The sequence below is a fragment of the Bidens hawaiensis genome, unplaced genomic scaffold (assembly GCF_021521415.1).
Source record: "Bidens hawaiensis isolate Kalapana, Puna unplaced genomic scaffold, B.hawaiensis_p1.1 tig00027171_1, whole genome shotgun sequence".
Lineage (NCBI taxonomy): Eukaryota > Viridiplantae > Streptophyta > Magnoliopsida > Asterales > Asteraceae > Bidens > Bidens hawaiensis.
The window spans coordinates 306,253-321,143 of NW_027494391.1; the positions used below are offsets into that span (position 1 = coordinate 306,253).

General features: G+C 33.6%; 1 protein-coding gene across 1 annotated transcript; it reads left to right on the plus strand.

The window, feature by feature from the left end:
* Positions 1-511: 511 nt before the first annotated feature.
* Positions 512-2,133, plus strand: LOC143574926 (superoxide dismutase [Fe], chloroplastic-like). The gene is made up of 5 exons (XM_077059424.1): positions 512-701; positions 783-1,143; positions 1,239-1,312; positions 1,567-1,593; positions 1,691-2,133. The coding sequence occupies exons 1-5, from the start codon at positions 630-632 to the stop codon at positions 1,751-1,753; spliced, it is 597 nt and encodes a 198-aa protein (XP_076915539.1). The 5' UTR covers positions 512-629; the 3' UTR covers positions 1,754-2,133.
* The last annotated feature ends 12,758 nt before the right edge of the window (positions 2,134-14,891 follow it).

Genomic DNA, 14,891 nt, shown 5'->3' on the forward strand with positions numbered 1-14,891 from the left:
AACTTTTAAAGACTTTGATGATATTTTAATATCAAAGAAATTAGTGTTTTTGTTAATGTCTTTTGGTGATTTTGTTTCAATTAACTTATTGTAATTTTGAAGTTTGAATCTGAAAGCAATGTAATTTTATAATACTTTGGTAACAAATATGAACAAGTAGTATGTTAACCTAAATCTATATTTAAATTGTTTTTTTACAGTGACATGTTATTCCACTCGCGTGTCACGCGGGTCTATACACTAGTATTTCATTAATAGAGATATCTCGTGGAGTGACTATTAAATGATAGGCTAAATTTTTAGAACTATTTTTGAAAATATTATAACCAACGTGTCTATTATAGTAATTTTAAGGTAATTTATATATGGCTGTACTGCATGGTGGTGTAGTACAAATGAGACATGATCCATGTACTAGGTGTACTATCAACGTTAACTCCAACGACCCAACTCGATCATCACTCTCATCTTATATTGGTGTTTCTCTCTTGAATTCATTGCAGAATTACACTCATAGAGGAAGGTCAGTTGTCTAGTCAACTTTTTTGTTACACAAATTATACATAAGGCTCGTTAAGGTTGTTATCTTTGTTTACTTTTTTGAAGAACCTAAGTTTGTTGTGCAGAGAATGAGTACCGGAAAATCTGATTCTGGGACAACATCAGCCGGCATCGTTTTGAAGCCACCTCCTTATGCATTGGTATTAGTTAAATAGTTTAATCTTTATATAACCAAAATAATCATTTTGACCATATTCTTTTTCATGTTGTACATATGGTAGGATGCTCTAGAACCACATATGAGCAAAGAGACTTTAGAATATCATTGGGGAAAACACCATAGAGGTTATGTCAACAACCTAAACAAGCAAATTGAGGGAACTGAATTACATAAACTGTCATTAGAAAACATAATATTAGCTTCGTATAATAAAGGCGATACTCTTGCCGCCTTCAACAACGCTGCACAGGCTTGGAACCATGAGTTCTTCTGGGAATCTATGAAACCTGGCGGTGGTGGAAAAGCGAACGGGGAACTTTTTGAATTAATAACCCGAGATTTCGGTTCGTTTGAAGGCTTCGTTCACGAGTTCTCGCAAGCTGCCGCTACTCAGTTCGGTTCGGGTTGGGCTTGGCTCGTATGTAAGTGTTTGTTTGTTTCTTTCACCGGATTTATAACCATAAATTGGAAATAACATTGACCAATTTTTTTGAAAATGAAAATCTTTATTGTGTAGATGACACTGAGAACAAGAAGCTTGTTGTGCTGAAGAGTCCAAATGCTATTAATCCTCTTGTGTTGGGTTACTATGTGAGTTGGCAATAATATTATATTCTTTTGGTTATATTGGTTTTAGATGAATCTATAATTCTTGTGTTAGCCTGTGTAATGAGAGATGGAAAGGCTTTTCTCTTTTGTATATTGGAGCCACCTCTAGCATGAACTCTAAGGGCTATTGGCCTACTTACTAGACTGTAATGAGTAATCTAAACTACTGTGTAGCATATAATCTAAAAGTATCTAACAAGTGGTTTCTTTTTTCTTTTTTATTTCTGAATTTGCAGCCACTCCTCACCATAGATGTTTGGGAGGTAACATTTCTTTCACTTGCATTTTCCACAATATACAAACTATATATGCCCATGACATATTCACTAACTTCAGTTTAAATCTAATTTTTGGTTGCAGCATGCATACTACCTGGATTTTAAGGCAAGAACTTCCTATTTCCATGTAGAAATATATATATGAGGGATCTATTTCTTATATATTAACAAAACACAAATAACAAAATGAACCTTTAGCCTGTCGAACGCTTGATTAATGCCACACTATAATGACATTAAAATTTACTGTCTGTTACAGAACCTCCGGCCCGATTATATTTCAACTTTTCTCGATAAGCTTGTATCATGGGAGGCAGTGAGTTCCAGGCTCGAAGCAGCCAAGGTTAGCACCAAGGGAAAGAAAAATGGAGGCAATTGATGCAAGGCCTAAAACAACACAATAAAACCCGAAAATGGGAGTGAAACAAATAAAATGTATTGTGCTGTCTATGTTTTATGGTAATGTATTGCACCTTATGTTCTGTTGTAATTCATAAAATAAAAACGAACTTCGTTCTGTTTTTTTTTTAATATTTTATCACATTTAAATTATAAAATATGTAAATCTAATTACCAAAACGGTTCCAACTCTACCTTGTTAATTTGTACCTGTTACAGTTGGAATTGGAGTTCACGAATAAGAGAAAGAAAACAAAAACAGAGAAGAATTTCGTCAAGATATGATATTCGTAATCCTATCATTAGACGTTGAATAACACTAAAAGAACTAACTGTTACATAGTAGACCCTTGACAATACAAAAATTACCAATTGAACCCCTAAACTATCAGTACCATAACATTGATACCCTTCCCTTCAAAACATCCTTGGCCTCCCCTACCAACATTGGTCCTCCCAAAAGCACTAGACAATATTGTATTGTTGGACAGATTTGTTGATCGCACACAATTGATTCTTAGATGAGTAGAAGAAAGAATTGAATCAACAAGAACTTGTATTAAAACTTGATAATATGGTGTTTAACTTGTATTAAAACTTGATAATATGATATACATCGTGCTTTTTCTTGACATATGAGTGGTGTTATACAATACATAGTTGACCCCAATTTTTTTTCACATGGTCAGAATCTTTTGGGGTCAGAGGACTATCATGGGGTCGGTTCGGCAGTTCAAGTCGGGTCCAACTGTTCGGATCAGTTCGGTCATTCATATTTCTTTCATAGTATAGATTAGCATTGTGTTCCGAGTTCAATTTAGTGAAAGAAAGGAAAGAAAGTGAGACTAATTATGAAAAAAAGGGTATTTTTGAGTTTTTTCAATGAAGGAAGCATAAAGGAATTAAATTGAAAGGAAAACTAACCATTATCTCTTTTTTTCCAAATTGGAAATAATTGAAGAGAAAGAAAAGTAAACAAGTTTAATCAAACTCAAATTACAAAGTTACCCTCATCCTAGTTATCTTAGGTCTTCCTTGTTTTTTGTAAGTGTAACCAAATTGTCGACCCTACTCCGACGCAAGTAAACGGCCACCTGTAAATCCATTATTGATGTTACTCATTGACTATTTGCTTCAATGAGATTGTGATTACCAATCAATGCATAAACTTTTATTTTTCTTTTTCACTTTATATGTACCAGAAGTTATCTATTTATGGTTTATTTGAATACGATTGGAATTCCAAGTACCATTTTTGGCTCGTCTTAATGGAGCATTGCTTTTATTATTATTATTATTATTATTATTATTATTATTATTATTATTATTATTATTATTATTATTATTTATTTGTGTGTTATGGCTTGATACTTACGTATCTAAGCTAAGTAGGAATTAGAATCTTGCTGTGAAAGTTTGTACATTTTCGGATACAAGGTTTCTTCACAATCAAGATCTTCAAAGATAGTGGAAGGTAGTTCAAGAATACAAAGGCTACCGTAAAGCTGATAGTATAATTGAAACAAGGGTATATTTGTAAAATTGTAAGTTTTCCTTCTTTTCCTTCAACTCAGGAACACAATAGTAACTTATATGTTTTCCTTCTTGTCGCTTTCTTTTCTCTTATTAATTCTCTTTCCTTTATTTTTATTTTATTGGTTAAACTCGGAACAGAGTGTTAAGGATGGAAAAGAATGAAATGGGAGGAAATAAAAAATATTATTGTGTTCTAGAAGTTGGGAAAAGAAAGAAAATAAGAGAAAGTTATGTTCCTGAGTCTAACTAAATGAATGAAAAGAAAAAGATGGAAGGCGAACAAGGAAAAATAAAGGAGCAAGTTGGAAGAAAATATTTTCTTTCCAATTTGAAAAGAAATGGGAAGAAAAGAAATGAAAGATAAAATATAAAACAAATGAAAATAAACATTTTCTTTTTTTCTTTTCTCTCATTAAGATTTAACATTCCTAATATGAAAATCAGGATTTGAAAATTTTCCAAAACTAGTGCTTTTGTAAACAAATTAGCTAACTGATTTTGAGATGAAACATGTTCAATTGAAATCAAACCTTTTTCATAGCAATCTCTTATGAAGTGATGCATGATCTCAATATGTTTGGTATTTGAATGTTAAACTGGATTTTTGATGGTGTTCAAAGCAGCTTCACTATCCAATTTCTATGGTATTTTCAAAGTTGTTATCCCATGATCCAGTAATTGGTTTTGTAACCAAAGTAGTTGAGTTGCGTAACTTGCAGCAGCAATGTACTCAACTTCAACATTTGAGTTTGAAACAGTAGTTTGCTTCTTGCTCTACCAAGACACCAATGCATCTCCAAAGAACAGACATCCTCTGGATATTGATACTCTTGTCGTTTGACAACCTGCATAATCATAACTGCAAAACCAACAACTGGGTATTTGTGCTAGATGGATACCAGATACCTAAGGTAGGTGCACCTTTGAGGTATTTAAATATCCTTTTAACAGCGCATAAGTGAGATTCCTTTGCTGAAGCTTGATATCTTGCACACACACACACATGTTGCATGCATTACATCAAGCCTAGATGCTACTAGATACATCAAAGATCCAATCATACATCTATGTAAGGTTTAATCAACATACTCACAAGTTTAATCAGGTGATAATGGATCAATTTTACTCATGAGTGTGGAACTTGCTTTTGCAGTCAGCCATTTTAAACTTTTCAAGGTGCATTTTGACATATTTTGATTGATGTAGAAAAATCTTGTTTTAGTTTGTTTGACTTGCAAGCCAAAAAAGTATTGTAACTCACCCATATTGCTTATTTCAAATTTAGATTTCATGAGTTTTGTAAAATCATCACACAATTTTAGATTTATGGATCCAAATATGATGTCGTATACATAAATTTGAACAAGAAGTAAGGTTTTTCCCTCTCTTTTGAGAAACAAAGTTTTATCGATTTGTCATCTTTTAAAGTGATTTGAAATCAAACTTGAGGATAATCTATCATATTTGGCCCTTGGAGCTTGTTTGAGTACATAAAGTGCTTTCTTCAACTTGTAGACATAATATGGATTTAATGCATCTTCAAACCCTGGTGGTTGAGTAACGTATACCTCTTCTTGAATGTCATCATAAAGGAAAGCTCCTTTGACATCCTTTTAAAATACCTTGATGTTGTGAGTGGTTGCATATACAAGAAACAGCCTAACGGCTTCAAGTCTTGTAACAGGTGCAAAGGTTTCTTCATAGTAAATACCTTATTCTTGTAGGTAACCTGAGTACCTTGCTTTGTTTTTTTATCACAACCCCTCCCTCACCAGTCTTGTTCCTCGAATACCCATTTTGTGCTAATAGGTGTTACTCCTTCTGGTCTTGGGCATAACACCAAAACATGCATCTTTGTGAACTGTATGAGTTCCTCTTGCATAGCTTCTACCCAACTGTTTTCTCTTAAAAGTAAAAAAAATTTGATACTTAGTTGGTTCAAGTTGAGATAGAAAACCAACAAAGAAGCAGACATTTACTTTTTTACTTATGGTGAGAACACCAAGTTGTATGTCACCAATTATTTTTTCTTGATGATGGGCAAGATGAAACACATAAGGAACAATGGCTCTTATGGTGTTAGGAGAATTCGACGGTTAAAATCCTGATGAGGAAACATTTGTCATAGGTAGAGGCCTTGGGGGGTAAACAACTGCTCTGAGAAACAACTAATGAACTTTCAAAAGTGTGATGGGGAAGTTCATTTTGGGTATCGGTTTTTTGAGCATCGGTAGTTACACACCCTTGAATTCCTTGATCAGCAAATTGCTCATGATTAGTAGTTTGAATGAAAGTACTGATGTTCTCTATATCTGATTGTTCAAAGAAATATAGCCTTTCAGATTGAATACCTGCATCAACAGTTTCATTAGTTTAAGGCTCATACTTTAAGATATAAAGATTGAATAAATAAGCAGGATCAGAAGGAATTTTTAAATCAGACATTTCATTAAGTTTAACATTTAGTGTTTCTTCTATTGCCTTTGTTCAAGAGTTGAAAACTCTATAGACTTTAAAAGTGGAGGAATAGCCTAGAAAGTAACCACAATCCACTTTGGCTGCAAATTTTGAAATTGAATATTTTAAATTTAAAATAAAGAATGGGCAACCAAAAGCTTAGAAAAATGAGATTAGTGGTTTGATCTTGTAAAGAATTTCATAGGTTGTTTTCTCATGTCTTTGACTTATTAAAATCCTATTCTGAACATAGCCAACTGTGTTGACTGCTTCAGCCCAAAAGTATAAAGGTAATCATGAATCAACAAGCATGGATCTAGCAGCTTCAATGAGTGTCATGTTCTTCCTTTCTACTACTTCACTTGTTGAGGCTGCCTACGAATGCTGAATTGTCTGATAATAACTTTGGAGATACAAAAAGTATCTAGCACTTCATTCTTGAATTCAGTTCCATTGTCATTTCATTGGATTTTTACAGGCAGATCAAATTGTTTCTCTACATGTACAGTGAAGTTCTTGATCTTTTCAGTTGATTCATCCTTTGAATGCAAGAAGAAAGTCCAAGTGCATCTTGAGTAATCATCTACAATTACAAGACGATATCTTTTCTTTCCAAGTCTCAGTATTCCAACTGCTCCAAAAAGGTCCATGTGTAAGAAATTAAAACAAGCAATAGTTTTGGATTCTTCTATAAATATATATGAGACATTGTGTTATTTGCCTTTCGAACATGCAACACATTTTTTATCACAAACATATTCTTTGATAGGTAGACCTCTAACCAATTTTTTCTTGTTTAGATTGTTAATCATTTCCAAATTAGTATGGCTTAATCTCCTTTGTCATAGTTATGTTTCTTTGATTTATTCTCTACTAAGAAAACATGTTGCAATAGGGACTTTGCTATCCTTATACATGTCTATAACATAGACATTTTCACTCCTTTTTATAGTTAACAAAGTGTTTTCGGCAACCAGTTTTTCAATCTGTTTAACATAGTCAGAGTTGAAAATTTTGCATTTTTTCCTAGTAAATAAAGCACCATAACCTATATCAAATATTTGTGACATGTTTAACAAATTGAATTTCAATTTGTCAATATGGTTAACATGATCCAATATTAACTTACCAACTTCCAATTTACCTTAGCCTAATACACTTCCCTTTTCATCATTTCCAAATGACATAACTCCCCCTCCATGGTTCTTGAATTCATAGAGTAGATATATGTTCCCATTCATGTGCCTAGAACCTTAACTATCAACATACCACAAACTTTTAAGGCATGTGAAAACTCTCTCATTAGTAACGGTTTTAAGTGCTTTGTCATCAACAATTTTTGTATCTATTGTTGTATGACTTGACATCAGCACTTCTATGATTTCATTGTTGAAATCATTTTTCATTTCCTTTTCATCAGTTGATTCCATATCAATAACCACAAGAGCCAGATCTTTTGTGCTCATCTCTTTAGGCAAGCTGCTCCAGTTTACAAATTCTTGTGTGAAGAAGCTAGTTTTAGTGATGTCTTGGCTTGAAGAGGATGGTCCAGGTGTGGTAACCATAGTAGGATGAACTTGTGTGTTGATGGGTGGGTTGAAAGGAGGTTTAACATATTGTATATGTTGTATGGGTTAAGGTATAGGTGCACACTTGGATACTGATAATGAAAACCAATATTAGACATTGCTGAGGTTTGAGCAAAGTGTGATGTGGAATAGTTATTGAAACTTTGTTGTTATGAATGAGGATGTAAATGTGAACTTGGATAAGTTATTAAAGGTTGGACTTGATTGGGACTATGTTATAACTGAATTTTGCATCTCTAGCAAAGTGTCATGGCCTGCATATTTGTGACAAGTCATTTTCGCCTTTTCATAACCCAATTTTGTCTTGTTGTTGATCCATGGAAATTTCCTTATTGTCCTCTTGTCAAATTTGTTTGTTCTGCTGCTAATAATGCCAGAGAATTTATAATTTCCATTTCCTCCAAACCACCCGGATCTATGTGTTGCAAATTTTCCATAATAAATCATAGATTGTCAAACACATGTGGAGAATTCTCTTGAACAACAAATGCTTGGTATTCAACTGCTGAGCCAATACAAGTTGTTATGTCTATGTGATAGTCATACCTTTGGTCAGCAGTTTGGAAGGACTGAGTCTCGTGACATAGAAGTGGTGATCCGATGGTATAATCATCAGCTGATTTACCCATCAAGATAAACTTATTCTTTTGACCTATCTCTCTCTCAAAAGCGAGAAGCATACCATGGAGAACAGTCAGACTCAGTTCTTGGAAATTTGGCAAAGTTCTTAGTATGATAGCATGAGTGTCCCAATTTTCTGGAAGTGACCTAAGAAATCGGTTATTAAGAGCAGAGTTTGTAAAGGTAATTTCAGCCATTTTTAATTCACTAATTAGTGTGGTGAATCTTTCATATTGTTGAGCTAAACTCTCTCCTCTTAAATGACAAAATTCTTCATACTGAGTATTCTCAATGACTTGTGATGAATTACTCCACCGTAAATTTTATTTGGAATTTCCATGGCAAGTGTAGCATGAGCTTTGGCATCCAATTCAAATTATGTAGTTCTTGATCAGAATAATATTTGGGATCTTTCTTAATCGTTTTGTTTTCATCCAATGGATCAATAGTTTTAGGGGAATGAGGCCCATGAACAACTGACATCCAACAACCAACAACCAATATTTTGGTTGGATAGATGGTGGAGCATTCTTTGAGCCAATATGTTGTATTGACCTCGAGCCAACATTGGTAGTTTGGAGGTAGAACCGGTATTGTGAGAATCTTGTACAATCGACATGATTCTCAATTCAACTGGTTTTCCACTAACAAAGTTTTGAATAGATTTTTAATCCTTTTTAAAATCCTTAATTAGAATTATCAATTTGAGCTTAAATCTTTGTTTTTGAACTGATTATTAGATCAAATTCAGATATCTGTGGCTTTGATACCAATTTTTAGGCTCCTAAATATCGGTCTAAACTAGTGAACACAATCACAATCAATGGAACAGTAAGCTACTGATATGTTCTTTGTATGAGCTAGGATCACTTTAATTGAAATCATATTTGAACTATAATTCAATTAGTATTTTAATCAAACAATTTATGCAGAGGAAATCATAAATCTAGTAAGAGGTTTCATATGGAAGAACAACTTTGTATTAATCGTGATAGAAAGATTACAATCTATTGTTTCCCCTCAACCTTAGCGCATCATTCATTCATTGATTTCAGGTACAGAGTACACTTATCAGGTGAATGTTGTTATATATGAAAGTGTTTATGAAGAGGAGACTCTCTTCTTCATTATATACATGTGTGAAACAACTTATCAGCAAAAGGTGAAAGGGACATCTAACAAAACGGTTACAAAATACTGATGAACAAAAGTAAACAATTGATAAATAAAAGAATCCTATGCTAACTACTGACCTTTGCTCAAACAACTGATATTTATGTCATCAGTTGTTAGTCTTCAGTTGTTTGGATCTTCTTTAGTTTGTTGATCAGTTGTTCAGTCTTCATTTCTTTCAAATAAGTGGTTTTGTAATGTTAGATGTTTGGAGCAGCAATTTGTCAAAACACATTAAAGAACAATTGATGGTTGTGTCATCAGTTGCTAAGTGTTTGGCTATCAGTTCTTTGCAAGGTTCAACACATCCCAATATTAAGATCTTCAATTTCTCGTTTTCTTGTTACTCGTGAGACGTTTTGACCACTTGGTTGCTTCCTTTTATCCACAACTCGATTCTTCATCGTCTTAATGTTCCAAATTAGTTCATTTAAGCTCTGAGCACCTATAATCATAAAACCATCCAAATTAATTGTGTTCTAAAGATATAAACAACTGAAATGCACAATATTAGGAACTAAAATCACATTATTTCACAAACAAAATTTACAATGGAATCATTTTCAGAAACCGATTTTTCAAAACATCTGGGTTACTTTATTAATGACATATTAACACAAAAACTATGATTGTCAATATTTTTGTCCAAATAAACACATGTCCTAATACTTACCAAGACAAATAAGGTGTGACAAATATAGTGGTTCATATGATTAAGTGGGACCCATACTAAAAAGCCTCGAAGCCGCTCTACCACGCTTTATTATGATTTTACTGAACCAGGTTACCCCAACTTGACTTAAACCCTAAACTTAGTAGATTAAAAGTTTGCAAACCATTGTTTACAATTTTTAAGTATCAAAGTCTATCATAATGGCCATTAGATACTGTTAAGATATAATTAAATAACAAACTAGCAAATGGTCCCCACTACATGATATACCCTCATTATCAAGTAACACCACAGAGCGCTTTATCCCACGTGAATATTCACGATTTTATTTGTAAGGTTTACACACCTTGCGTCTCAGGTAGGGTCTTTCTTATTGGTATGGACAACGTCAAACAAGACAATGTGTGGCTAACAATGGGAGTGATCAATTCATTTGTTTAAGTGTACGGTGAAGTACAGTGTGATCATTTATGACTTTTTGTCACTATTTTGAACAAGTGATTTGCAATGGTTGTGTAGCTTTTGCTTTATATTGGCGGTAGTAACTGCGAGTTTAGCTTTTTATCTCAATTTAGTATTCGTAAATTCACTTAGGCGATATGAGTACCAAGATGACAAACCACATAAAGACCCAAAATTTTAGAACCCTAAAGCATCCTATCAATACAAGATTTAAGGCCATAAAACCATACGTTGTGAAGCGTTAACCACTTAAACTATAAGTATATTCATTTTAGTTTATATCATAAGTCATCTATCATACTCTAACGTTAAACCTACCCAAGCATCGTGTCAATAGTCTTTTCATATTTTAGAAAATAATAATCTTCGGTGATCAAACTAACATAAGGCTTAAGTATGACCTGAAATTTCGTCCGAGTCATTAAACATGCTTAGCTAAACTAAAAAAACCCTAAGACCTTTTCCATTGAAATCAAAAAATTATAAGGTTCAATTAAGTCAATAACGAAACCGTCCTTATATTCTTAAAAGTTGAGCCTACCGACACATCCCAAATTAAGTATGTTTCTGTCTTTCATTATCTCATATATATATACATATATATATTAGTTTTGATAAACAATTATCAATCTTTCTATCATTTTCCGTTGTCTTGTAAAAAATAATAATAAATTTTCAATTCAAGGGGCATTTTTAACAATTTTGACATTTTCAGTTTTCTCAAATCTTTCCCTTATATTTGTTCTCATCCTCACTCTTAAACTTTACATTTTCTCCAATGTAATTTTTAGTTAAAAATTGTGTGTGGTACACAGGTGCTTTATACCATTTCAACCAAAACATTTCCAGCCAACATATGCAATCCAAACATTTAAAGCATTACAAACTATACGCTAAACCATTCAACCCACAAGGCATAGCAAAACAAATAATGATTTAACATACAAAGCAAAGGAAAGAAGCACACGCACCTGATTGTTACGACCTTTACCCGCATTCTTGAGCTCTTATATGGAGGTATATGCTATGGGTAAAATTTCAAGGATCCAGAATTCATAATCAGGTTAAGGATCCTAACGATGCATCAGAATCCTAAACAGAGCTAAGTATCATAAAACAATTTATCATTTAAATATTACTAACATTGATAATATTACACTATATGTTTATTTACCTTTGCGGGTGAATCATAATTCATCAAATTAAATCAACAGCAAAGGCATTTAATGGTGATTTAATGAAAGGCTAAAAACCCGAAACCTTTTCCCGGAGACTCACCTTGATTATTAAATGGATATAATGCAAGAAAAAACTAGCAATTCAGTCAATGCTCAAGACTTGCTCAGTCAATTAATATTAAGTCGTTAAAGCTGTTACAACAAGTTATTAATGTAGATATGATATTCTATAACGGTTTCAGGATCTTTGCAACACACAAATATCATAGACAGAAGATAGATCTTGGACATAATGCAATATCCTTAGCTATTAACATTATTAATTAACACAACTCGTGTTATCATTGTCTTTGTCTTGCAAGTAATGTTTGGATATAAATCTCAGCTGAAGCCTCTGTCAAACATCAATTATTGGGTTATTAAAACTATTATAACAACCAATTAATGGAGAGATTAAATGTCACACCCCGACTTAGGGCCTAGGCGTGTGACCACAAGTTGGTACGTGTTTTGTAAATATATAAGAGTTTTTGGGTTAATTTTAGCGAAAGACTTTTAGGTTGAATATAATATTAATATAGATTGAAAATTTACTTGGAAATTAAATACCCATGTATTCTTTTACAAAACATGTGTTCGTATTACAAGGATTTAGTTTATAAAAAACGGAGCCATCTTGTAACGCGCTTCTATCTTCGTAAGGACTCCAATCCTTGCTATTGCTACTTATGCTTAATTACATGCAATAGGTTGGAAGATATACTCCAGCTATATGCTGGTGAACACGTATGACTCTATAAATCATTTGAATAACAGTTACAATACAAACATAGTTTTCTAGACAAGCTCGGCGGAAGTATTTCTACTTCCGGTATATGTACCACTGCCCTACACACACAAAAGATTTCTCTAAATCGTTTGGATGTTTCTATGAAATATAAATTTTGTATCATAACGTTTTAGAGATCACGTAATCTCATGTAAACATTGACTGACTCGTTAAGACAAATACCCGTTCATCTTATCGAGTACAAATATGTTTTGAATGTTTGTAAAGATTAATGTATTCACCTGTACCGTTGGTGTGTTTTTGAAATCTTGATTGAATGAGAATGATATTAACATATACATGAAAAGGTTTGTAGAAATATTTTTAATGATGTTTCTTGATTAAGCTATGATTGCTAAGCTTAACCTTGAAATCATTTATCTTTGTTTGTGAATGAAATACTTTGTTTTTATGTGACGTTTGATATAGCATGCTTTGGCTTAATAGGTTATAACACGTTGGTAAGTTTCTCCAGGTAAGTAAATGGGTCCTTGGTTGATTAGGATCTGTACGAATTACTTTTCCTTAGGCAAGAAACTTACTACTTGTGATATCACCCTTACAGTTTATTACATGCCCGTCAAAATATATCTTTTGTTAACATTACTTCATTAAGAAGTAACGTTTACTAAAACTCGTTGAATGTTTGTAAAATACTTTCAAGGTTAAAGGCCATAGCCTCGATTGATATCTACATAACTTAAATGAAATTCCTACCTTAACACGGATACTTAGAATGAAAATAAGAAAAGAGTCTTGACGGTAGGATCTTACTATATCTCGCTTAAGTGTTTAATAACTAAATTATAGCTTCTAAACTTGCACGAACTTCGAGGAAAATGGAACATCGGCTTTGTTACGGTAATCGGGCACGCTTCCCTAGGTTAAGTGTGTAAATGGAGGTGAATTTGGGATGAATGGAGTCCAAATCCGTAACCTCCTATTTATAGGCAAAATCCACAACCCATCGCGATACGCGATGGGTTCTTCTTTACCCCGTTGTGTATCGCGGCGCCGCAATTCCAGCCGCCTTGGACACGTGGTGACACTTAGCCTAATCATCACGCTACGCGATGGTCTTAGAGGGTAAGCCATCGCGTATCGCTAAGCCGCCCAAATCTGGGTTTTTGTGCAAGTCCATAACGCTACGCGATGGGATTTATTCCTAACCTGTCGTGTATCGCGATGGATGAAGATTTTTAGAATTTTCATTTTAGTCCCTATACTTATAGTAGTTGGTATATCTGGCTAAATTCTTAAAGGGTTATTTACGCGGTATTACATTAAATTTTATAACTGCTCCAGGATCCTTACCAGAGCATTTATTACTAATTATTGTTATTGTAACTATATATAGATATGTCTTGAACACATAGAACACAATTACACACACCATACACACTCTCTTGTAACTATAGCAGTGATCAAACTATTTCCAAGCTTATAATCCTTTTTTACTTGATAATAATATTGTCAAAGGTAGGTTGACTTTCAGTCGCCTCACGAGTCCGAGGTTTAGTGTATGTATTCCTTAAGGATCAAGGGTTTTCCTAGTACATCACTATGTTATTAGCATTATACTTACATATCTCACTCGTAATGTACAAGCATCATACCTCACAATCAAAGTTTGGTAACTTGATTATCATCGTGTAATTTTTTTGCCATGACAGTTTGGCTCCACCATGGGCAAGTGATGATTTACACGTTTAATTCTTCTTTTTTATGATCAATCACTACCTTCCAATCGTTACATGTGGCATTTCAATCAAAGCCATCATAACCTCAAAATAAATCAACTCGCCTATCAACTCCTTCTTCAAGGTTGGGGTTGAGTCATTCCTTTCCATCAATGCCATCACCCCCAAGAAACCAGATAGCTCCAAAAATAATACTCAAGTTGATGATCCTATCATGATTTCGAACAATGATATCATTCCTTTGTTCACTCAAGTCTGGAAACAAAGAGCGGAGTAGCAACAAACCAACAAAAGGTTCTTGGAAGAAATGTAGAAGTTGAAGTCGGAAAAGATTAAGGCATCGGAACAAATAGCTACCCCATTACAACTCATGCAACCTAGGATATTGAACTTTGGGCACAAGCAGTGAAGACCTCAGCACATCATGATCCCGAGGGAAGAACGTCAAGGTTTTCATTCGTATGAGTTATTTTCCTGAAGTCCAGAATCTCGAATCACTAGTCAGGATCACAACAACCAGGATCCCTGAAAGGATCTCAGAACCATAATGTCAAGATCCTAACAGTGGTAATACCCATTAGAATCCATTTTTTAATTATAACAAAACTAGATCTATGTAGGATACAGGTCTAAATCTTGCGATGGCTAGGGAACTACAAAAAATAA

Bases quoted from the DNA above. Each gene is read 5' to 3' on its own strand.
- LOC143574926 (XM_077059424.1), top strand. From the start codon at position 630: ATGAGTACCGGAAAATCTGATTCTGGGACAACATCAGCCGGCATCGTT. The intron at 702-782 runs GTATTAGTTAAA...TACATATGGTAG, and splicing joins AGCCACCTCCTTATGCATTG to GATGCTCTAGAACCACATAT. The intron at 1,313-1,566 runs GTGAGTTGGCAA...CTGAATTTGCAG, and splicing joins CTCTTGTGTTGGGTTACTAT to CCACTCCTCACCATAGATGT.